The sequence below is a fragment of the Panicum virgatum genome, chromosome 9K, assembly GCF_016808335.1.
Source record: "Panicum virgatum strain AP13 chromosome 9K, P.virgatum_v5, whole genome shotgun sequence".
NCBI classification, from domain to species: domain Eukaryota; kingdom Viridiplantae; phylum Streptophyta; class Magnoliopsida; order Poales; family Poaceae; genus Panicum; species Panicum virgatum.
In genome coordinates, this window is record NC_053144.1 from 6,988,964 (window position 1) to 7,012,082 (window position 23,119).

At 48.5% G+C, this 23,119-nt stretch overlaps 1 protein-coding gene across 2 annotated transcripts; it reads left to right on the forward strand.

The window, feature by feature from the left end:
- Positions 1–3,513: 3,513 nt before the first annotated feature.
- LOC120649734 (MADS-box transcription factor 34-like) lies at positions 3,514–11,450 on the forward strand. 2 transcript variants are annotated; one of them, XM_039926604.1, is made up of 9 exons: positions 3,514–3,800; positions 3,885–4,135; positions 7,927–8,008; positions 9,640–9,701; positions 9,813–9,912; positions 10,266–10,307; positions 10,444–10,485; positions 10,842–10,993; positions 11,073–11,450. In XM_039926604.1, the coding sequence occupies exons 2-9, from the start codon at positions 3,951–3,953 to the stop codon at positions 11,155–11,157; spliced, it is 750 nt and encodes a 249-aa protein (XP_039782538.1). In that variant the 5' UTR covers positions 3,514–3,800; positions 3,885–3,950; the 3' UTR covers positions 11,158–11,450. The 2 variants fall into 2 exon arrangements, with proteins under 2 accessions (XP_039782538.1, XP_039782537.1); XM_039926603.1 differs by having other exon boundaries at positions 3,898–4,135.
- The last annotated feature ends 11,669 nt before the right edge of the window (positions 11,451–23,119 follow it).

The following is a 23,119-nucleotide window of genomic DNA, read 5'->3' on the forward strand; positions in this document are numbered from 1 at the left end:
GTACCCTGTAGCAGGGATACCCTCTCCTACTGCAGCAAGGCAGGACTCGCGTAGTCATCCATAACTACGCCATAAGGGGCGGAGCAGCCGGGCCCCACGGGTCAGGCTCTTACCTCACCGGGCCAACGGCCCCGGACCCGCTCCCCGTTCTGGGACGGGTCCGGTGACGCCACATGTCCCTGAGGAGGGGAAGCTCCGAGCTAACAGCCAAGGGCTCGGACCCCCCATAGGGGTCCGGGACCTCCCCGCGTCCGTCCGGACCTCCCGCGCGCGTAGAACCAACATACCGCCGGGGCGGGGTCCGGGGGCGCCACGTGCTCCGCAGGCGCAGGCGCGGGCACGAGTCTTCCGCTGGAAGACTCGCCCACCCACCGCATTCAATGCGGGTGGTTGAGGCGTGCTCTGCCGCCGCGGCACGCGGGCAGCCTTTGTCAGGCCTCACTGTAGACCGCATATTACCGAGGTACATAGTGCAGCTGCATGCGCTGCATCCGCGCAGAGCCCGTCTGCCGCATTAAATGGATACGACAGCACGACACCTTTTCATCATACCGCCTACGCCGCAAGCTACACGGTCCATTCAGCTACGCCGCAGGCAACGCCGCAAGCTACCCCCTGGCGCCGTTTCGACAAGACAGGGCATGGCTATGCCGGACGGAAGATTCCCACGGGCAGAGCAAGGAAATCCAAGAATGAGATCTTCGTCGCCTGCGACGCCATAATGTCTGTACAGTATGTTATTTTATACTACATCGTTGGGCCCACCTGTCGGGGACTTAACGGCCATGTACGAGCCTCCCTTGAGATATAAAAGGGAGGCGCTTGCTGCACACTTTAGACTGAGCTGGAGACACGCCACACAAGCTCGGTTTTCACTCCGAGCAACCCTGCTCTCAACCTCTTGAGAGCGCAAGCAATACAACACACAGTGGACGTAGGGTATTACGCTCCGGCGGCCAGAACCACTCTAAACCTGCTGTGTTCATCGCGTTCTTCCACCGAGATTGGGCTAATCCTAGCTAACCCCCCAAGTACTCACCCTCTGGGTTTAGGCGGGTGCACTACGCCACCGGGCTGTGGGTTTGCACACCACGACAAAGCTTTTCCTCAAAAAAAAAAATCTGCACTAAGGTAGTGCACAGTTAGACCTAGATGGCGTCCAGAAAAGAATTAATGAACCGGGTTTACCGTTGGTTTATAACAAAAGGGTCACCTGATAAGTAAACAAACAATTATTTTCAGCACCGGCAGAAGTTCAGACAAAAACCAACGCAACACCAACAATTAGTTTCCATGCCTTGTTATGTCATGTCACATAGTATGATATATGGATTCGACTCTGAACACCATTCTCCCACCATGTTTAGTTATCCATTGGATCCACAAAAAAAGTTATCCATTGGGCTGTTGACTCAATTTTCTTCTTCCTCTCCACCAATTAATTATCTTCTCCCCATAATTGAAGGCACCATCCCTTGCACCTTTTGAGGGCTACCACCTGAAACATTGTCATCCATACAAACAATATATTCTCGCATGGCTGATCTGGTAATGTGATAGCATAGTGGCATATTGCATGTGCTAGAAAAAAAGAGCATGTTATCCTGAGTGGATAGGTCGCACAAAAAGGAAAAGAGCATAAAGGCCAATAGAGATAAGGAACTATGGAGATACCGGAATGTGATTTATATATTCGCGGCTGTGTGTGGCTAGCTTGCTCTCTATATATATCCTATCTCTCTACATATAGAGCTCCAATACACATGTAGATAGCAATATTCTCTCGGCTTTAAAGTTGCTATAAAAAGCATTTGGATCCAAAACACAGAACGAATTTGCCACATACACAACATCACCTATCTGTTTTTCAATATATATGACGTTTATGGCAAGATTCTTAATTCAAAAATAAACTAATTAATTTGTCCTAAATTAAACACCATATATTTTAAGAGTGAGATATAGTACAGGGCAACTTTACTCAGCACTTGCATTCAGCGTGTCCGTTAACGTTATTATTAGTAGCAATCCATAATATCATTTTTAGTACCCCTGAGTAATTTACTCATCACACTGGACACTGCATCCAGTTCAAACCGTTCTAATTCCGGAGTTCTCCCATCCAACCCTGGGATTCAAAAATCATCCTTCCTAAGTCCTAATCAAAACCAATTATCAGAGGGCCAAGCCACAGCAATGCAGGTCTGCGGGCCCTGCTGCTACTGTAGCACTGACGATATGCCACCGGGAACGGCTAGCTGGCGCCAGTCCCCGGCGTGCCTGCCTGTGGAGGTGGAGCAGTTGCGCTCCGCCCCGCTCGCAGTCGCACTGTGCGGGACATGACACGGATCGCGCCCCTGGACGGCGAGGCGAGGGCGAAGGACGCTGGCCACGTGAGGCGGGACGACCCGTAGTCGGAGCCGATGGGCCGATAATGGGCGGGCGACCCCGCGACGCGACGTCCACTGTGGCGCCTGTATACTACGCGCAGGCGCATCGACTCGCGAGCAAGTCAGCCGCGTCCAATCCGGCAACCTGGCCCGCTCTCGGCAGCGCGCGGCGCGGCAACAGCCGTGCCGCGACGAGCGACGCCGCACGTACGGTACGGCGCGTACGAGCCGGTTGCGAGCCGCGCCGGCGCCTGTCAGGTCGGCGCCCTGCCTCGCCCGTGGCGACCGGCCGGTCGGGTCTGTGGGTGACGACGGTGGTGGCGAGGTAAATGGCCGGCCGCGGACTTGTGATCTAAACGATGGCTTCGTTCCCGCGACTGTGCCCGTGATGCGATGAGGAGGAGCGAGCGAGACAGCGAGCAGCCCGGGCCGCGCTGCGCGAGCGCAGGCGCGCGCGGCGGCAGCTGAGCCTCGGCGTGGCTTCTGGGCATTTCGCGCGGCACCACCGGGCGCTCGACACGTAGCGATTCGGGGGCCTGCGCGGCGAGCGACCCGGATCTCCGCCTCGGATTCGCCGCGCCTTCGCCTCGGCCTGCGCTCCTCCCGGCTCCGGGTCTCCGCCCTCCCAAGTCCCACCCCATCGCTCTCACCGTTGTCTCCCGGCCTCACCGTCACCTCCCTCGCTCCACTCCAGCCGCGCACGGCGCCACCGCCATCCACCCACCCGACGGCTGCTGCCTGTTGGTACCCGTCCCGTGGCGCGGCGCAGCGTCGTCCATCGGCGAGGGCACATAATTTTTTTTTCTTGGAAAGAAAGAAAGAAATTAAACTTGCACGCTCGCTACGACACCAGTCGTGATCGACGACGGCAGCTCACCGAATTTTTTTTACTGTATCGCCGGCGAACGAGTCAGTGCCTACGTCCTCACAATTACTGCGGCTACGACCAGACTACCAGAACGCTGTGCTAAATGCAGCATCTGTCGAGCTACCTGGCCTGTCAGCGCAGCGCCCCGTCCTGGTTAAAACCTAGGAGGAGTGAGGACGCGGCTAGGAGGGCTCCAGCGACCAATGGGCGGCACGGGAGCCTAGCAAACCTAGGGTGAGGATGCGAGGCGAGATCCAATCTGCACCCCACGAAAGAAAAGATTCTTCTCCGCTCTCCCACCCGTCTCGCTCATTCCTCCCTCTTAGCCAGCATATAGCCCGCCACCACATGCCGCAGGGCCCTCACACCTCGCCGGGCTAATCGATCCCTAATCGAGTGGGGGCTAGGCAAAAAAAACCCCAGAACGGGAGCGGCGAGGTCGAGCTCCTACTGAGGCTGCGTGAGGCCGAGAGCCCGCCCGAGATCAATTTCGGCAATAATTGCAGCTCGAGCAGGCAAATCATATACAGCTTGGGTGAGAGGTAGATATATATAGCGCTGTCAGTGGTAGGTGCTAAAGGAGAGAGCGGCCGGATTGTTGTTAACTTTTTTTTTTTGGTTTGGATGTTGATTTGGAAGGTGAGAAGAGAGAAGCGAGGGTGAGATCGACCGGCCGATCGGGAGGGCAGGCCATGGGGCGCGGGAAGGTGCTGCTGCAGCGGATCGAGAACAAGATCAGCCGGCAGGTGACGTTCGCCAAGCGCCGGAACGGCCTGCTCAAGAAGGCCTACGAGCTCTCCATCCTCTGCGACGCCGAGGTCGCGCTCGTCCTCTTCTCCCACGCTGGCCGCCTCTACCAGTTCTCATCCTCCTCCAAGTAATGACGCAACAACCCTACTCTTCTTCTACCCCAATTTCCCTCTCCTTTTCATGCATCCAGTCCAGCACGCACCTAGCTCCTCAGCAAATTTGCAGTGCAGAAAGGTCATGCGTACAATTCGATCTGAATCCTTCTCATCATGCGTCCTTGCATGAACTCATGGATTCGCTCGTTTCTTTTTGCTGTTCTATCGGGCAACTGGTACAGTGATAAAGTCATCTCCGTAGCGAGCTGCATATAGAAAGGCTACAATCGAACAGGGGAGCAGCGAGCAGGAGATCGACACATGGATGCATATACCGTGTATGTCTGTCGTATGTCACTCAAAAGGAAAAGAAAGGGTTTCATTTGATGTGCACCTGATCAGTACCTGCAGGCCTGCATATGCATCTGTGGTCTGTCTCTGTGTGTGTCTCTGCACATACGCATAAGCTTAGCCTGCATTCAACCCTGGTTTGACATGCGACCTTGTAGTACAACTAGATTCACTACCGGATTTCCTCATTTCGCCGTCTGCCCCTGGCATGCACACGACGAAGCCCATTTAGCACATGGCGAAGTTTTCGCCGTGGGTGGCCGACGGCGAAGCGCCGACGGCAGCCACTGGCACGGCGAAGAAGGTGTTCGCCGTGTGTTATATATCGGGCACACGGCGAAATAAAGATAACAAACGTCGTCGGCCGGAGTTGACGGCGGCAGGGTTGACTTCGCTGTGTGCTAAACATGTGACACACGGCAAAGATTTAAAAAAAATAAAAAAAGACGCACGCACACGTCGCGAGTCCACGCCGCCGCACGCGCACGCGCCGGCCGCCGCGCGCCGCACGCACGCGAGTCCACGCCGCCGCCGGCCACCGCACGCTCCCGACCTGCATGCGCACAGCACGAATGGATGGCACATCTCATATTCTCATTTGCTGCTGCCTGCCCACCTCTTCCCTCTCCTTTTGCTACCAACGAGGAGGGCTCAGATGGAATTGAAAGAAGAGGAGCTAGAGCTGGGAGCAGGCGGTACCTCCTTCTCCGGGGCGCACTCCTCCTCGTTGCAGTCGGAGTCCTCCTGCGCAGGTGCCAGCGAGGAAGGAGACGGAGACAACGAGGCGCTGCAGGTGAGCAGGAACGGCCTGCTCATGCTAACGCCGCCGATGACGGCACCTCGGACAAGGCTTGCCTGAGGCTTGCTGCTCCCCAGGAAGATGCAGCCGCTGGCCGAGAGCATGTACTGCGCAGGGCAAGCCATCTCCCCCTCTCCTCGTTTCTACCGAAACACAGCAGCGGAGAGGTAGCGTGTGCCGTGTATTTAAGTTATGAAAATGTAGTTAGCCGTGTGCCAAGATCCAAGACACACGGCGAAGTCTTACTTCGCGTGTGTCAGATCCAGGACACACGGTGAAGCCTCGACTTCGCCGTGTGTCAGACTCTAGACACACGACAAAGTTAATTTCTACAATTTCATGTCTACTGTTTTGATAATGAAATATTCAAAAATTAACTAAATTTAAACACTCATATTTTTTATATGGCCTCCATGACATGATAAATATTTTTTTGACTAACTCAAATTTCATTGTTTCATGTCATTATTGATTATATTTTAATTATGTCAATTAAAATAGTTTACTTGCAATTAATACATTAAAAATACCAAATAGACCCGGAAAAATATGAAAATTCAACATGAAGCAATCATTAATGCATATTGTCTATAGCAAAAGTTTAAAAGTCAAACTCAATTTTTTCTATCATGACACGTACAAATCTAAACTCATCCTCTTCTTCTCTCTGAATCTTCTTCGGGAAACTCTCAATTGGTAAGCATCATCGTGACAAATTATTCATATCGTGTTCAAATTTTTACCATACGTTCCACGTATGATAGCATGAAGCTGCGGCAAATCTCATAATTTTCTGACGTTGTTCTAATTTTATAGAATTTAAACACTATTTGCCACCACGATCGTCGTAATGTTTCATTATCATAAACTTTGAAATTTTGTTTCAACTACTATTTAAGATCTAACACTACAGTCAATATTATGAATATCATTTTTTACAAATTTTTTCCTATTATTTCATGCCCTTTGGAATTATATTTGATTTATACGAAAAAAAACATTGAAATGAAATAAATTAGTTAAATACAATTAATAAGTCTATAAAAATATCATATTCAAACATAGAGTACCAAACAAAATATGGAGAGTGTAGAAAAAATTTGGAAGCAAAAACATGAATTTTTTTTCGTGTTCGCCGTGTGCTGGACTAAGGCACACGGCAAACACAATCTTTGCCGTGTGCCTAGGGCCAGGCACACGGCAAAGGTCCATGTTTGCCGTGTGTCACCCTGGACACATGGCAAATAATGACGTTCGTCAGGGCCCTAGACGGCACGTGACGGTAGAATAATGTTCGCCGTGTGCCAGACATATGGCACACGGCGAAGATTGGAGTTCGCCGTGTGCTAGGGCTTGGCACACGGTGAAGAGCGCGGTTCGCCGTGTGTTTGTTGTTTGCCGTGTGCCCGATAAAATGCGTGTGCCTGAAGATTGTTGTTTTCTTGCAGACACACGACAAATCCTTTCTTTGCCGTGTGCCCGATAAAATGCACACAGCAAAGATTCTGGCACACGGCGAATTAGTGTTTTCCGGTAGTGATTGTAAATGGTGTATTGGCCCTTACTGAACTGTGCGTACGTACGCGCATGTTAAATTGCTTGTTGATGGTCACTTTTGTTAAATTCAATAGAGCCATGTACTTCTCTGCACAGTTAAGTTTGATTTGCACGCACATTATGATGCCAAAATGGGCAAACATGAAATCGTGATATCTAAGTCTATAGTCCATTGCTTGCTGCAAGCACTTCTGTGATGCATGCTCGAAATCCATTTCATTTAGTTATGTGTCTTTTTAATTTGTCAAGACTAAAGGCAGGTAGTGATGCATGAAATGTGGCAAGTAGAGAGTTGGTGAAACTCTATCACTAGATCAAGTAACCTATAATGTTGTTCCATAACTTATGATTCTAGTAGTTTGAATAAATTTCTAACAAACTTTTCTTATTATGCTAAAACGGAGTTTAGGCTACCATACAGCGTTCCGTTTGAAAATTGAATATTTAGTTCACCGCTGAAATCCAAGCGTAATTTTTCTAACCATTAATATGGTAAATTTATTACATCCTGTCCAAAATAAATTCCTAAAATCCGTCTACTCAATTTTATATAATGTTGACACATAGCATATATGGCAGCAGGATACACAAAAGTATTTTGATTCTACATGGAAATGATGCTTAATCATCAGAATTGCTTTGGCTAAATTTGTTTTTTTTTCAGGGGTGGGGGGCTGAGGCCTGTTTGCTTTGCATAACACCACTCCGAAAATTATTGGAGCTGGAGCGAGCTGCTAGCATGCTGAACTCATTTGGTTGAGCAATTCTGTTATTTATTTTAGACTAAAGACATTGGTGACCGCTTTATTTTAACCTATATACTCCAAGTCATGAATGGACCTTGGAGTTGGAGTTGTAAGAAACAAGACAATAATTAGAAAAGTAATGGTCAGATATCCTAAATGAAAAATAAGCAGTAGTTATGCTGTTGGCTTGTTACTAATTTACTAGGGCTTCATGTGCCATGCATATTAGAAAAATAATGTTTTTCCCATTGCTAGAAGCAGCTATATATAGTTAGCACGGTTCTAGATCTCTTACAGACTGATATGTTTCTCTATCTACATAAACATATGCTTGTACGACTTATTCTTCAGCTCATGTTTCCTATGACAGTCTGCTTAAAACTTTGGAGAGGTACCAGAGGTACATCTATGCTTCTGCTGATGCTGCAGCGCCGTCTAGTGATGAGATGCAGGTGTGAGGACTATTGTCCATTTTACTAGTATTATATTGCAAGATTTTAATACTATTTTTATACCATCTTTAATTTCTCTCTCATAACGACCTTCTTTTGCTGATATTTTCAAGTTTTGAAGCTCGATATCTGATTTTTCTACATATGATCCATGGTTGTGGATTTATAATACTCTTCATAATATTGAAACTATAGATTTATTTATTTTTTCTTTTTGGTTTTATATTTAGCGAAAACAAACTTGATCATCAAGTCAAACATTTCAAATAACATTATGGAGACTGTTTTATGAAAAAGAACTGGTATCAACAAAGTACCAACTGAGTTCAACTTAGTTCAGTTTACAGAAACTGGTGTTAGATATCCAGAATTTTTGCTTGAATCCACAGCCGGACACCAAGTAAAATAAATTTATTGTAGAAAATTGCATCACCTGCTATTATGTTGGTATACTAGAGGACTAGAGGAGTAGTTACTTATGACCTATCACTATGTCTGCTTACTGGAACTAATGTAGGCGGGTAGAGTCTGAATTCTACAGAGTCATACTATTTTTTAAAAGCTTTAGATTGTTGGATGATGTAATTAATTCAGCTGATGCTAACTTTTGAACATTAATGAGTATGCTATTGTCAAATCCACGTAACTCGAATTTTTTAGGATGGAAGTTACAATGATTATGTCCTGAGTCCTCAAAACATGTACATATTGGCATCAGTCATCAGTATAATGAGCATTTTTAATAAAACAAACTTTGTTCTAAATAATTAAGTATGATGCAGGGCCTCTGAGTGCATGCATGCTGCATGCAGCCACGCCCATTGAAATTTGGCCAAGTGCTTAATTCCATGCTACCCAAAGGTAGTGTTAATTGGTACTCGAACGAGTGTTCTAGCTCATTATAGCAAATTTCATTTTATGTTTCTTGACACATGTTGTCCAGAATAAGCTAGAAAAGCACGCAGCGGCCAGCTAGTGGCAAATCAAACGAATCATCCCGTGCATGCCTAGCAAATAACAAGCCGTTTAATTTCACCACAGCTGCATGAAGTTAAGCAAGGAGAAATTAATTATATTAAGGGTTAAATAAAATATAAAAATGTGATATAATCAATCCTATCAATAATTGACCTCCAAAAGAATTTTATCTAACATAGATGATGGGTTGCCCATCGTTGCAAGATGCAATGCTCATACTTGTAGTACTTGTATTTCTTATAATGTACCAGTGTGATACATATCTTCATCATAGAGTAATTTTACTATATGCATGTGACCAAGAACAAAATATATGTAGCTAGAATAATAAATTTTATATCATTTGATGGTGACATTACAAATGATGCATCTATATACAAGTTGACATTGTTGTCGGCTGCATGCAATCCATCTTTGATAACTTTAATTTGACCACTTTAAAATATTTTCGCATTTTACACTGCTCATGTTTCTGCCATCAAATAGGCGTGATTCTAAAAAATGTGTGTTGAAGATCATAGATTGGTTAAAATGATTAGTAAAAGAAACTAGAAAGAATATTTAAATAATATGCATTTTTTTATTTCTTCTAGATATTTAAGTAGCTTGGAATAAGTTTTGGGACTGCTCTATCCAATGTCTGAAAAATGCAGAATAACTATCAAGAATATATGAAGTTGAAGACAAGAGTTGAGGCTTTACAACGCTCGCAAAGGTGATATTTCCACTGTTCCACATATGCGCATGCATGTTTTTCCTCTTTACTATTCTACTCCAGTATTTGCATTTCTTTTTGGTAAAGAAAGTACTGGTGAACGCACTGCAGGAATCTTCTGGGTGAAGACCTGGCTCCACTTACCACCAGTGAACTTGACCAGCTTGAGAGTCAAGTAGACAAGACCTTGAAGCAAATCAGATCAAGAAAGGTAAAATAAGTACAAAGACATTGAGGATGAATGATGTCAATTGTGTGTTTGCATAAAATAGAATTATGGTGAGCAGGCTTTTGTATCTGAAGCAACCTGCGATATATAATATAATTGGATTTGCATCAATTTTCCATTCAATCAATTGCTAGATGAATATCACTTGAGAAAACCAAAGGATGGACCAATGTTGATCTGTGCTACTTCCCTTTTTGAAACCGTAGAAACAAGGTTGAGGTTGTATACAGTCTAGTAGACATCTAAGTGAATATTACTTTTTGTAAACTTTGAATGGTGCAGCAGGTTGCTATTTAAGTAACTCCTCGATTCATGTCTTTATCTGCATTTGGCAGACTCAAGTGCTACTTGATGAACTCTGCGACTTGAAGAGAAAGGTAAATGCTCTTTGCTTGCCGTATATATCCAAAGCATTATTCATATCATGTTCCTGGACTGTGAATGGCTCTGCTGCACTACTGAAAATCTAATCATCCCATATATGGCTGAGCATTCCGCCCTCATCTCTTGCAGGAACATATGCTCCAAGATGCCAACATGGTCCTGAAAAGAAAGGTAAGTGACAGTTCAACTGTAAACCTCCCTGGAAAGCTTTGCATAGCCTGGGACCGCATGATGCACTGGACCACTCCCAATAACATGCTGTCCAGTTGTTCTCGTCTGAGGGGTCGTTGACGTTGAGTGTGTGTGATAAAGCCAACGCACAAGTTGGTAGGCCGGTTGGCCCCAATGGTGGCACTAGCATATATAAATAGGCCTCTAGTCATCAACTAGCCCTGCATTGGCACCACATCTTTAACTGATGATGCCCTTGACATGCATTTCAAGCTGGAGCCTCTGTGCAGAAGCAACACTCTTCCTCTGTTTGCTCTTTGACAGCTAGTTTCATTGTTGGATCGCTCTTGTTTCAGCTGGACGAGGTCGAGGCAGAGGCGCCTCCTCGCCCACAGCCACAGCTGCCGTGGCAGGGCGGCAGCGGTGATGGCACCATGGTGTCGGACGGCCCTCCACAGCCAGAGCACTTCTTTCAGGCCCTGGAGAGCAACCCATCTCTGCAGCCAACGTAGTTCCCCCCTCCCCTCCTTCAACCTCTTGCCTGAACAAGTGAGACTGTTCTGAATCCTGCGCTTCCGTTTATGCAGGTTCCATACCATGGACATGAACCAGCAGCCGGTGCCAGCGCCGGGCGGCTCCTACTCTCCTGCGTGGTCGGCGTGGATGGCATAGCCAGTGCTTTATTGTTGCATTGGCCGGAGAAGTGATTGTGTCCTCCAGAGATTCCTACGAGTTCCGTTTCTGCTTTTGCTCCCCAATTTGCTCGGCTTCCAGCGCTTGCCGAAATGTAAGTGACAACTTAAAATAGCCCTGTATAGATTGCTGTCCTTATCTAAGTTGGTCTCTGCTCAGCTGCTTCATTAAGAGGTGTGACGATGCATGATAAGAGAAAAATGGTTGAACTTCCTATGTTTTGGATTCTACATTGCTTGACAATAAGCACTGTCATGTTGGACTGCTAGACTGCCCATCGTTTGACAATATTTGTCTTTTTTTTTCAAAATATAATGCGTTTGGACTGCCAGACTATCCATGCTTGGGCCACTTGGCAATATTAGTCGATCTCCTGCAAATCCTATATATCTTTTGGAAGATTTTTTTTATTATTCATCTTCTACTGTTTTGAGATTCGTGTAAACAATCATAGTCCTCGGATCTACTCCAAATTCTAGCTTCCCCTCTCTCTCTCCTTAACCTCCCTCTGATGGACCGAAATGGTGACCAGAGGGGGTGAATGGGAGCCGATTTAGAATTCTTGCAATCGAAAGCTCGGCGTAAGATCCCAAGTTCGCACCCAACCCTCAAGTCCTAGGTGAAGTGTAGAGTAGCTATAGAGGAGCTACACTAATGCAAAACAGCCCTAGGAACAAGCGAGAAGTAACACGGAAGCATACGCGAGGAAACAGCACAAAAACAACACGGTATAACTCACCGGTTGATCCGACGCACAGATTTGAACAGCACTCACCGGTTGATCCGACGCACAGATTTGAATAGCGTCGGTTCAACCGATGAGCAGAGCCGGCAGCAGAGAAAAAGTGTGCACCGGTTGATCCGACGGATGGGTTTGAACAACGTCGGTTCAACCGGTGTTACACACTGGATGATCCGACAAAATCGATTTAAACGTCGGTGCAGTTGTCCAGAGAGAGCTCGGAATGAACTTCTAAGCACCGGTTAAACCGACGGTCACAAATCCAAAGCGCCGGTGCAGTTGTCCAGAGAGAACGCAAAACCGATCACCCAGAGCACCGGATGAACCGACGTTGAGACAAATCAATACGCCGGTTAAACACGTAAAACCACACTCGTGGGATCGCTGGTCAACATACACCGGTTAAACCGATGCTCGTCAAGAGCAATGCACCGGTGCAATTTGCGAACAACAGAAAACCCTAACGCAAGAAAAACCCACTCACCAGTTGAACCGACGCCAATGAGCACAAGCGTCGGTTTAACCGGTGCGTGGAAGAACTCTGTCCAGAAACGTTTTTCAGCTCGCATTCTTCCAAGAACTCGATGATCGAGTGGCCAAATCAAATCCAAATCTCACCAAATTTTTGCAAGCATGATTACAAGGGACTTGTGAACACATCCACGGAAGGAATCGACGTATTACTCCATGGTTTGGGAGAAATCGACGAAATCCTAAGCAAGATTGGGGTTTTCTCAAGAACGCCAAAACTTCAATTCGAAGGAGCTCGTGAATCCGAGGGTTTTAGGGCTAGGCAAGATGGATTAGGAACACCCCAAGGAGTCACAAAATCGTCAAGAAACAACCCGTCATCTTGAGTTCAAGAATCGACAAAGGAAAATCGAATTTCAAAAAAACGAGGCTCATGATGAATGAAATCGAAGTGAGTTCAAAACCCCGGAGGGCACAAGGAGGGAAGGGCCTCCTTTCCCGATCATTTCACGTACAAGGTCTTCACAAATCCATGTCCAAAATCCCTAACTCTAGAGAGGAGAGGAGAGGGACAGGGAGGAGGAGAGGAGGGCGCCTGGGTAGGGGGCGCTCGTCTGGCTGCCAGGGAAAAGAGAGAGAGCAGGAGAGGGAGAGGGGGTGATGGGGTTTTTAACCCCAACAACTCTCAACTCAAAAGACTAAACTACCCCTAGACTCAATTAAACACTAGAAAGCACGTAGGGGCAAAACCGGAAAAAGATACAAGGACTCATCCGACGGTCGAGGTTCTTTCTTCGAGTCGAAGTCTTCTCCGCGATGCCGCCGTGTGGATGAAGCTCCGGTCCGCGGTTTTGGAGGGTCCGCGAAACTCGGGTAGGTGGCCGGTTTTGAGAAAACCACCAAAACTCCAAGCGCGGGAAGATTCCCGCCTCCACGCCGTGGCCCTAGACGTCGTTCCCGCTTCGGCTTTCTGACGGTCCTAGACGCCGCCCGACGCCCGTCACCTCCTCGCCCGCAGCGAGGCCCTAGACGCCGTCGACGCCCGTCGCCTCCGTCAGTCCCGAGACCAACGCCCGTGCCTCCACGACTTGACGTCTTCAACCGCCGTTCGTCTGCTTGGTTTTGTGGCGCAAACCAAGAAACCCGCCTTCGGTCGCCGCTTGCGTCCTCGATCCAGGAGTGGATGCCACAGCTGCCGCCCGGCTCGAGCTCCGGTCCCGGCTGCCCTTCACCGCCGTCCATCGCACGGTCCATCGGCCACATCACCTCAACGGCAGCTCACCGTCGACACTCGACGCCCGTGTACCTGCAATCCAAAGACCAAGTGCACGATCACACCGCACGGTTGACAATTCACTCATCACAAGCAGGATAGAGTACTCCACATTCCTCAATCTCCCCCTTGATGAGTGCATTGTCAACACTCCACAGTCGAACCAAAAAGAGAAGCAAAAACCTAGAAGAACCAAGAAGCAAGAAGGAACTTGAACCAGTGACAAATGCTCGAAAGAATCAAGAACAAGTCACTGGACCAAGCAAAAATTGATTCCCTTAGACAAGGGCAACGGCTCGACGCAATCGATCAAACACCAGCATGACTCCTCAAAGACAGAGGCAGGGCTCGACACAGTCATGCCAGAAGCGAAAGGAAAACCAGGAGCTAAACAAAGCAGAAACTCCATGCATTTCCCCCTTACCAGTGCAACTCTCACCACATGTATGCACTCTCAAAGTCCTGTGCACAACAAGTTTTTTTGTTCTCTCAAAAATCAAGCAATTAAATTCCCACAACTTCTCCCCCTTGTTGGCACATGCACACATCAAGGCTAAACAGACCTAAAACTCCCCCTGAAACTGAGACTCCCCCTGAAACTGAGACTCCCCCTAAACATATGCTATGTAATAAATGCAATGCAGGAGGTGTAAGTGAAAGCATTCAGAGATACAAGGATATGAGCAACAACTAGTCACAAGCACGTGTGCATCCATAAACAAGACCTTCATCTAGCTCAACAGGGTATATCAAATCAGTCTAGAGCTAGGTAAGTTCCAGTTTAGGAGAAATAAAAGCATCACCCTTGATCTAGCACTAGCAAGTAGAGAATGAAAGACAGTGCTAATCAAACTTATACAGGTGAGCCAAAAACATCCAAAGCATGTTGTAAACATTGATTTTGCAATCTCATTACATCAAGCAATTTAATGCTAGGGGTTGAAAGCTTGTCATGCTTTACTTAGCAACGAGACCAAACCTATGCCAAAGGCAATCAGAAGCTTAAGGCACTCGTTTCAGTCATGCACAGCCTTGCCCGGGTTCTCACAAGTGCAAAGTGAGCCGTCCCGAAAGCTCGATCAGTGCGACAAGCAATCCCACCTGGATCTTCCCATTCCGTTTCAAGCACAATTCAAGCCATTTTATCAATTTTAGATCATGACAAGTATGAATTGCTTAACGAAAGGCTACACTAGCATGAATGAGATAGCAAAGCATATCAACACGCCCTAACATGCTAGTAGCCAAGACAGGGTGACCATGTTTACAGATTTTCAAATCAAAATAGCTTAACTCAGATGATGTCATATACACAGTGGAGCAAGCTATACATGATCACATTTATAAACTCACACTAGCAAGCACTAGGAGATCATAGCAATGTATACAGGAATGCTAGTGCAAGTGAGGCAATGCAAAATGAATAAATGTACAATGCATATGCATAATGCAACTACCAATCCTAGAAAATAAAGAGAAAAACAAACAAGACCTACAAAGCTAACCAAGGAAAAGTCAGCGATCAAAAGGGGTAACAAACCCCAAGCTCCCCTCGCAAGCGAGCAAAGGTGTCCTGCTCAAGAGGTTTGGTGAGGATATCTGCGGTTTGCCTCTCTGAAGGGACATGGATCAAGTCTATCTGGCCTCTCTCATGGTGGTCTCGCAGGAAGTGGAACCGGATATCTATATGTTTGGTTCTGGAGTGTAGGACAGGGTTCTTTGCAATGCTAATGGCGGACATGTTGTCTACAAAGATGGGAACCCTATTGTAACTCAGTCCATAATCCTGCAAGGTTTGTTACATCCAAATGATCTGGGAGCAGCAGCTAGCGGCGGCAACATACTCAGCTTCTGTGGAAGAAAGCGCTACGCTAGCCTGCTTGCGAGAGGACCAAGACACCAAAAATGTATCGAGAAATTGACAAGTGCCGGATGTCGACTTGCGATCCAACCGACACCCACCAAAGTTGGCATCAAAAAAGCCCACTAAAACCAGAGAAGAATCCGCAGAGTACCAAAGACCAAATTCAGGGGTGAATTTTAGATACCTGAAGATGCGTTTCACCACCTGCCTGTGGGAGGTGTGCGGCGAAGCCTGGTACCACGCACAGAGGTCGACGCTGAACTGAATGTCCGGCCGCGTCGCCGTCAGGTACAGGAGGGAGCCGATCATGCTCCTGTACTCCGTCTGGTCCACCGCCTCGCCGTCCAAGTCCTCATCAAGCGCCGTCGAAGTGCTGATCGGAGTCGGCTGAGGAGACAAGTCACTCATGTCGAACTTCCGCAGCAAATCCCTGGTGTACTTGGCTTGATGGACGAACGTGCCCTGGGAAGTTTGCTTGATCTACAGCCCGAGGAAGAACTGCAGCTCACCCATCATGCTCATCTCGAACTCTCGGGACATCTGCTCAGAAAACTTGGAGACAAGAGTGTGAGAAGAGCCACCAAAGATGATATCATCCACGTAAATCTGAACCAACAGAAAGTCAGAGCCAGAGCGCATGAGGAACAAAGTTTTGTCAACACATCCCATTTTAAAACCTTGAGCAAGCAAGAAGGTTTTAAGCCTATCGTATCAAGCTCTAGGCGCCTGTTTCAAACCATAAAGAGCTTTCTGAAGTTTGTAAACATGGTTTGGAAACTTGGGATCTTCAAAGCCAGGGGGTTGCTTCACATAAACCTCTTCTTCAATAAAACCATTCAAGAAGGCAGATTTCACATCCATTTGAAAAACTTTTAAACCCTTGGAAGCAGCAAATGCAAGAAAGATCCGAATAGCTTCCAAACGAACAACTGGGGCAAAAGTTTCCTCATAATCAATACCTTCTTTTTGGCAAAACCCCTGGGCAACAAGACGAGCTTTGTTCCGAACAACCAACCCATCCTCACCCTGCTTGTTTTTGAAAACCCACTTCGTTCCGATGGGATTACAAGCAGGTGGAGGCTCGACTAGAACCCAAACTTGGTTTCTCTCAAAATTTTCAAGTTCCTCATGCATGGCATTGACCCAATTGGAGTCAGAAAGTGCGTGTCCAACATCTTTGGGCTCGAAAGAGGCAACAAACGCTGAATGAGCAAAGCCAGCGATACTTGTTACCATGGACCATGTGACTCGCTCGTTGAGGTCACCTAGCATCTATTGAGGTGGAAGACGACGCTGAATGTGTCGCGGTGCTTCCCTTGTTGAAGTCTCCTCCTCCTCAACCAAAGCTGGTGCCTCCACAGGTGCAGCTGGGAAAGGCTGAGTCACCTACTCGATCGGCCCCCGTGAAGTAGATGAAGTTGGATCGGGGCCGTCGTCATCGTCCGAGCTCATGGCGGAGGCTGCTTGGTCCACAGCACGCGTGGTAGCCTCAGCATCACCCTCCGCAGCTTCTTCCTCCTCATCTTCAAAGATGGAGGTGCCGAGCTCATCATCTCCTGCAACTTCAAAGACAGAAGCATTGCACGGTGCAGTCTCGTCGAAAGTGACTTCACAAGTCTCTCTGATGATGTTAGAATCAATAAGCAACACACGGTATGCTCTGGAATGAGATGCATAACCGAGAAAAATGCCGTCAGTCGAGCGAGACTCAAACTTATCAAGATTTCCTTCTTTCAGCACAAAACACCGGCAACCGAAAACTCTGAGATGGTCAACACGGGGCTGGCGTCCAAAACGCAACTCATAAGAAGTCTTGTGCATGAAAGCACGCAAGAAAATACAGTTGGACACATAACAAGCGGTATTGACCGCCTCAGCCCAGTACTTTCGAGGAGTCCTATGCTCGTCGAGCATCGTCCTCGCCATCTCAACCAACGTCCAATTCTTCTATTCTACAACTCCATTTTGCTATGGAGTGTAGGGGGGAGAATACTGGTGTTCGAGCCCTTGATCACTGCAAAAGGTGTCAAAATAAGCGTTTTTGAATTCAGTGCCATTATCACTACGAATCGCTCGCATGGCCTGGGGTAGCTCATTTTTCAACCTCAAGATCAAGTCTCGAACAAACTCGAAAGTCTCATCCTTGGTTCTCATGAAAAAGACCCAAGAATAGCGAGAAAAGTCGTCCACGATCACAAGAACGTACCACTTCCCACCAACTGACATCACCCGAGAAGGACCTACTGTGTCCATGTGTAGCAACTCTCCAGGGTGAGAGGTCATCACCTGATTAATAGGCGGATGAGAAGCGGCAATCATCTTCCCGTGGTGACACGGATGGCAAACAAGGTCCTTTTCAAACTTCAATTTGGGCAATCCTCGGATTAGGCCAAGTGAGCTAAGTCTCGATAACAAATCAAAGCTCAAATGTCCAAGTCTCCTATGCCACTTCCACAGATCGGAAGAAGGACCAGCCAACAAGCAACGAGAAGGGCCAAGAGAAGTTCCAGAGAAGTCAGCCAAGAAAACCCGATCGCGAGGTAAAATCCGGCAAACCAAATCTCCTCTGGAATCCAAAACACGAGAACAACCCTCCTTGAAGCGAACTTCAAACCCCTCATCAAGAAGTTGCAAAACAGAGAGCAAATTGAACCCAAGGTTCGAAACCAAAGCAATTTCTCTTAGGGTAAAGCGATCAGAAACTCGAACAGCGCCTAAACCACGTACCTTTCCCTTACCATTGTCCCTGAACACAATGTATTCTTTTGAGCGCATCGGGGTGAGGCTGGAGAACCATTTGTCATTCCCGGTCATATGGCGCGAACAACCGGAGTCCATGATCCACCTGTTCTCCAAGCCTCCAACCTGCACATCAGAAGTGAGACAAAGGGTGAGCAAATGTCTCAACATTGGGGTTAGCAAAGTGAGAAGCAAACCAGTGTCGAGCCATTTGCTCTACAGAAGGGTTAGCAAGATCAAAAGCGTGTCCCCTGTCCCGTCTACCGCGAGGCTGACGACCACCACCGTGAGGAAAGCGTGGTGCATCGTAACCTCCTCCAAAGCCTCGGTCCCGTGGTCCATAGCCGTACTGAGGACGACCAGGAGCATGACCGGCAAAGCGACCACCCGCTGGAGCACGGTAAACACCACCATCTCCTTGTCCTCCACCTACACGGCGCGCCCTAGCATCTTGCCTACCACCACGCCGAGGAGGACCATGCACCCGAGCAGAGTACATGTCCGAGTTGCGTCTCTCCTGCTCACGCCTCACAGCCCGCTTCCTCCTGAAGCAAAACTCCTCCAGGTGACCCTCTCTATCACAGTACTCGCAGTGGTACCTCACCTCTCTCTTGGGAGGTGGAGGCCTAGCCTGCGGACGGGGAGGAGCAGCCCCCTTCTTCTGGGTAACCTGGGCTGTGGCAGCAGGGAGCATATCGAGGGGATTCCTCAGCTCATTGGGCTTTGGAACCCAAACCTGCTTCTGTGGAGGTGCTTTTGATGGTTCCTTAAGTACACCATCCACGGGGTCAACAAGTGAAGGCTGTGTGCTTGTGCTAGCAGTGTTCAGAGCACTTGGAGCTCCAGCAGCCTTGCCGATCTTACCATACAACTTGTCAAACTCTGACTTCGTGTATGTGTAACCAACCCCAAATCCATCACCACGCTTGAACTGCTTGATCATATTGCCCAACTGTGGCTCACTAGCAGAAACCCAACTAAGAATCGCCCTAAGATAGGTATTCTCATTCTCCAAGTTGGCTTTCTCTACCGCAAGATTATCCAAATCAGAGATCAAACCAGGGCAAACATGACAATCAATAGGTGGGCTAGACTCCCCGACCTTAGTCTTCCCCAAAGACATAATCAAGGCGTTCTTCTCATCTAGCTCCGACCTAAGCGTGGGACAAAGCTTACAGGCACCAAGCAGAACAGGCCTAGATCTAAGCTCCTCTAGTTCACAAACAACAGTGGCAAACTTAGATTGCAAAGAAGCTAGATCAGACTTAAAGATAGTACACTCATCGCATTCAAGCACATCACTAACAATGGGAGCGTCCTTAACCAGTTCAAGCTCATGCTTGGCCTTGGCCAGCTCGTGAGACACGTCAGAAAGCGAGGTCTTGGCAACATCCAAGTTCGCGACGTTCTCATCATGCTTGGCACGGAGAGCAATAAGATCATTCATGTGAGATATGCAGCCAGCACACTCATCCTCACTAGATTTCTCCCTAGCACAAGCTAGCTCAACCCTAAGCTTTCTACGCTCTCTAGCTGCTTCCTTAAGCAGCCTCTTCTGGTTGTCGAGAGCGGCGTACAACTCCCTAACCTCAGTATCAAAGAGGTCGATGGTAGAGTTTACCTCTGAATCACTCTCGAATCCAGGAGAAGAGTCGATGTGCGTCGGTGTAGCATGTTCACCCGAAGACGCACGAGCACCATTTGCTTCACCCGCCATGGTGCAAAAGCCCTTGCGCCTACCGGCCGCCAAGCAAAGGCCGATGAAGCCAGTGGCATCCTTGTCCCGCTTCTTCTTCTTCTTCTTGTCGTCGTCAGAGGTCGGTGAAGAAGAGCGGTCGGTGTCGGAGCTCTTGTCGAGGTCGCTGAGCTGCACCAGGAAGGCCTTCTCCCGCTTCTTGGCCTTGTACTGGAAGCGCTTCTTGGGCGACTCCTTGTCGAAGCGTCCTCCCCGGTCACGACTGCGGTGCTTGTGGTGCCGACGCTCCTTGTTGGAGCCTCCCTCGTCGCGGTCGCGGTGGCGGTAGTAGTCGGGGTTGTTGTTCTGGCCACCGCCGGACTTCTTGGGGCACTCGGCGATGAAGTGGTTCGGATCGCCGCAGTGGTAGCACCCGGGGTTCTTCCGCCTCTGCTAGTTGTGGTAGACACGCTGGAACTTGCTGATGAGAAGGCACAAGTCGTCGTCGCCCAGTGTCTTTAGCTGCTCATCTGTATCAGAGGGCAGAGAGGCAAGAGAAAAGCCAAGAGCAGAGTTAGCGTTAGAGCTCGATCCACCTGGGCCAGTCACAAGAGCGATGCTCTTGGAAGGAGGGGCACCATTGAGCTTGTCTCGTGTCTGGTTATCCACCTCCGTGGCCTTGAGCTTGCTGAAAAGCTCATTCACGGTTAGAGTCTCATAGCCTTCAGACTCGATGATCGTGTTCACCTTGAGATCCCACACAGAGCGGTCAAGTGCGTAAAGCAACTTGAGGGCCTTCTCATACTCTATGTACTCAAGGGCATCAGCAGATCTGTTCGCATTGACTTTGTTCATAATCGATTGAAACCGACTGAACATGTCGCCAATGCTCTCACCCGGCCCTTGTGTGAAATTCTCATATTCACGCCGTTGAGTCTCGAACAGTCTGGCCTTGACATGAGGTGTGCCCTCGTGGTAGTTCTCATGACACGTCCAAACCTTGTGGGGTTCCTGAAAACCCTGGACGCGTGAGAACTCCGCACGAGAAACGCCAGCGAACAAGGCATTGACAGCCTTGGCGTTGGCCTCGTGCTCGGACACCTAAAGAGGTGAGGTCCAAATGGCAAGCACCTCGTAAGCCTGGTTCTTGGTGATCTCCAAAACCTCGGCTCCCATGCTTTGTAAGAAGGCTCGCATACGCACCTTCCAATAAGCATAGTCCTCGCCGGCAAACACTGGGATTTTACCAAGACTCGCCATGGTCGCCAAATGGTTTTCGAACCAGTCAAGGTACTGAAAACCTTAACCAAGCTCTGATACCAATTGATGGACCGAAATGGAGACCAGAGGGGGGTGAATGGGAGCCGATTTAGAATTCTTGCAATCGAAAGCTCGGCGTAAGATCCCAAGTTCGCACCCAACCCTCAAGTCCTAGGTGAAGTGTAGAGTAGCTATAGAGGAGCTACACTAATGCAAAACAGCCCTAGGAACAAGCGAGAAGTAACGCGGAAGCATACGCGAGGAAACAGTGCAAAAACAGCATGGTATAACTCATCGGTTGATCCGACGCACAGATTTGAACAGCGTCGGTTCAACCGATGAGCAGAGCCGGCAGCAGAGAAAAAGTGTGCACCGGTTGATCCGACGGATGGGTTTGAACAACGTCGGTTCAACCGGTGTTACACACCGGATGATCCGACAAAATCGATTTAAACGTCAGTGTAGTTGTCCAGAGAGAGCTCGAAATGAACTTCTAAGCACCGGTTAAACCGACGGTCACAAATCCAAAGCGCCGGTGCAGTTGTCCAGAGAGAACGCAAAACCGATCACTCAGAGCACCGGATGAACCGACGTTGAGACAAATCAATACGCCGGTTAAACACGTAAAACCACACTCGTGGGATCGCTGGTCAACATACACCGGTTAAACCGATGCTCGTCAAGAGCAATGCACCGGTGCAATTTGCGAATAGCAGAAAACTCTAACGCAGGAAAAACCGACTCACCGGTTGAACTGACGCCAATGAGCACAAGCGTCGGTTTAACCGGTGCTTGGAAGAACTCTGTTTAGAAACGTTTTTCAGCTCGCGTTCTTCCAAGAACTCGATGATCGAGTGGCCAAATCAAATCCAAATCTCACCAAATTTTGTAAGCATGATCACAAGGGACTTGAGCACATCCACGGAAGGAATCGATGTATTACTCCATGGTTTTGGTGAAATCGACGAAATCCTAAGCAAGATTGGGGTTTTCTCAAGAACGCCAAAACTTCAATTCGAATGAGCTCGTGAATCCGAGGGTTTTAGAGCTAGGCAAGATGGATTAGGAACACCCCAAGGAGTCACAAAATCGTCAAGAAACAACCTGTCATCTTGAGTTCAAGAATCGACAAAGGAAAATCGAATTTCAAACAAATGAGGCTCAAGATGAATGAAATCAAAGTGAGTTCAAAACCCCGGAGGGCACAAGGAGGGAAGGGCCTCCTTTCCTGGTCAATTCACGTATAAGGTCTTCCCAAATCCATGTCCAAAATCCCTAACTCTAGAGAGGAGAGGAGAGGGACAGGGAGGAGGAGAGGAGGGCGCCTAGGCAGGGGGCGCTCGTCTGGCTGCCAGGGAAAAGAGTGAGAGCAGGAGAGGGAGAGGGGGTGAGGGGGTTTTTAACCACAACAACTCTCAACCCAAAAGACTAAACTACCCCTAGACTCAATTAAACACTAGAAAGCCCGTAGGGGCAAAAACCGGAAAAAAATATAAGGACTCATCCGACGGTCGAGATTCTTTCTTCGAGTCGAAGTCTTCTCCGCAATGCCGCCGTGTGGATGAAGCTCCGGTCCGCGGTTTTGGAGGGTCCGCGAAACCAGGGTAGGTGGCCGGTTTTGAGAAAACCGCCAAAACTCCACGCGTGGGAAGATTCCCGCCTCCACGCCGTGGCCCTAGACGCCATTCCCGCCTCGGCTTTCTGACGGCCCTAGACGCCGCCCGACGCCCGTCACCTCCTCGCCCGCAGCGAGGCCCTAGACGCCGTCGACGCCCGTCGCCTCCGTCAGTCCCGAGACCGACGCCCGTGCCTCCACGACTTGGCGTCTTCAACCGCCGTCCGCCTGCTTGGTTTTGTGGCGCAAACCAAGAAACCCGCCTTCCGTCGCCGCTTGCGCCCTCGATCCAGGAGTGGACG